General features: G+C 59.4%; 1 protein-coding gene across 1 annotated transcript in view; it reads left to right on the plus strand.

The window, feature by feature from the left end:
* Positions 1-348: 348 nt before the first annotated feature.
* The window catches only part of ARHGEF37 (Rho guanine nucleotide exchange factor (GEF) 37), a 10,404-nt gene continuing 8,844 nt past the window's right edge, over positions 349-1,908 (plus strand). Inside the window, 3 exon segments of the mRNA XM_010153157.1 lie at positions 349-552; positions 976-1,099; positions 1,506-1,653. Coding sequence (XP_010151459.1) covers positions 349-552; positions 976-1,099; positions 1,506-1,653 — 476 coding nt within the window.

A 1,908-nucleotide genomic window follows, 5' to 3' on the forward strand; every position in this document is an offset into this window, starting at 1 on the left:
CACTCTTTGTACTTTGAAAGGGACTCTTGAACGCGAGGCAACGTGCCAGGCGCCGACAGCCAAGGCAGGGAGGGAACAGCTAGCCCCAGCAGCTGATCGGGGACACTGCCACGCGTGGGTGTCTGCCCTCCCCTGCCAGCCCGCTCGGGCTTGCAGCGCTTTATGGTTTTATGGTTTCGGAGTGTCATCCACACCTTGCCTGTTAATGCTTCAGTGTCCCTGGAGACGTTCTGTGGGGTGCCCCCAGCACGGGGGAGGGAATATGGGCACTGAGCTGGGTTGAGCACTGGTGCCAGGGCTGCCCTCGCCACAGCCTGTCCCTACGCCCCTGCAGAGTGTCACGGCGAGATGGCGAACACCCACGGGGCAGAGCCCGATGCTGAGGATGCAGTCGAGACTGAAGAGGCCATCTATGAGGAGGTGATGCCCTGTGACAGGATGGAGCTGAGCCAGCGGCTGGCTGTGGAGGAGCTCATCACCACTGAGGCCAGCTACGTCCACAACATCCAGTTCTGCGTGTTGGACATCTGGGCAAACCTCCAGAAAAAACAGGTGAGAGGGGTGCGTCCCCCCGCCCAGGGACTGGGGCTGTAGGGTGAACCTGTCGAGAGCTGTGAGATGCCCACACCAATGTAGGGAGATCACCATGTGCTCACTCTTCCACCTTCCTGTTCTCTCCCTGATCAGCCAAGGTCTTGGGTTGGGTGGACACTGGGTCTGACCTACTACAGCCGTCCCATGGCTTCAACCCTGCATCTGTAACATGAAAAGGTCTCGTTGCTCTGCTTGGGAGCACAGCCAGGTCTCAGCATCCCCAATGCCTCCTGAAACAGAGCATCGCTCCAGCTCCTCAGGTGTTATGTGGGACTGCTGGAAGGACACGAGTGCTCAGGGGGGCATGAGTGCCTCCAGAATACATGGTCCTCCTCTGTCTGATGAGTTTGGCTTACCTGGGGGCATCTTTGTTCCCTTCAGCTGCCTGATCTTGACCTGGAAGGACTCTTCTCTAACACTGACGACATCCTCCATGTCTCCAGACGGTTCCTGAGGGGTCTTGAGGCCACAGCCACCCAGGAGCAGGAGCAGCTGCTCAGCATCAGTAAGCGATGCAGCACCGAGAGCTGACCTGCACCCATCCATGGCTGGTGCTGGCAGTGCCACTGCCCAGTGCTGTGCCCACCTGCAGCCCCCAGCCCACCCACCCTGACACCTCCTGCACCTCCCTGGGCTCCGGGAAGCACTGCTGCCTGTACACTGCTGTCCACAGGCAGTCCCCCTGCTCACCCCACCCGGGCAAGGCAGACCTGCCCAGCCTGCAGAAAGTGAGGGGGGCAGCATCAGGCCTGGCTTAGCGGAGGTGCTTAGGGTGAGGAGCACTGCTTTGGCATGTTTGGCTGCCACTGCTCTGCTGGCTTCACCCTTCTAGCACACTGCGGAGAAACCTCCACCCTTCTCTAAAGCCATAGGAAAGGACCATCCTTTCCAGGCTCGCTCTCCTTCCTCAGGCACCCTGTTCCAGGAGTTCAAGGAGGAGATGGAGACTGTCTACAAGATCTACTGTGCCAGCTACGAGCATGCCCTTCTGCTGGTGGAGAGCTACCGCAAGGACCCCAGGCTGCAGGAGGAGATCCTGGAGACCCTGAATGCAACAGTGTAGGTACCTGCTGAGGCCACCACCTCCCTCTCCCTGTTTTACCTGCTGGCCTTGCCCTTCCCCTCTCTGGACAAGCTGCCTGCACAGGCACGTGCCACCAGGCTGAGTGTAATATCACAGCCATCCCTTTTGTGTCATCACCTGGTGTAGTCCCAGGCAGCCTATCTTGCATCCTTAGGGCCACTTCCCAAAGGGTGGTCTTGGTGGACCCCAAAACAAGGCATGGTGTGGCAGCCACAGTTCCTGCCTGCTCT

The sequence above is a fragment of the Eurypyga helias genome, unplaced genomic scaffold (assembly GCF_000690775.1).
Source record: "Eurypyga helias isolate BGI_N326 unplaced genomic scaffold, ASM69077v1 scaffold17866, whole genome shotgun sequence".
Taxonomy (NCBI): domain Eukaryota; kingdom Metazoa; phylum Chordata; class Aves; order Eurypygiformes; family Eurypygidae; genus Eurypyga; species Eurypyga helias.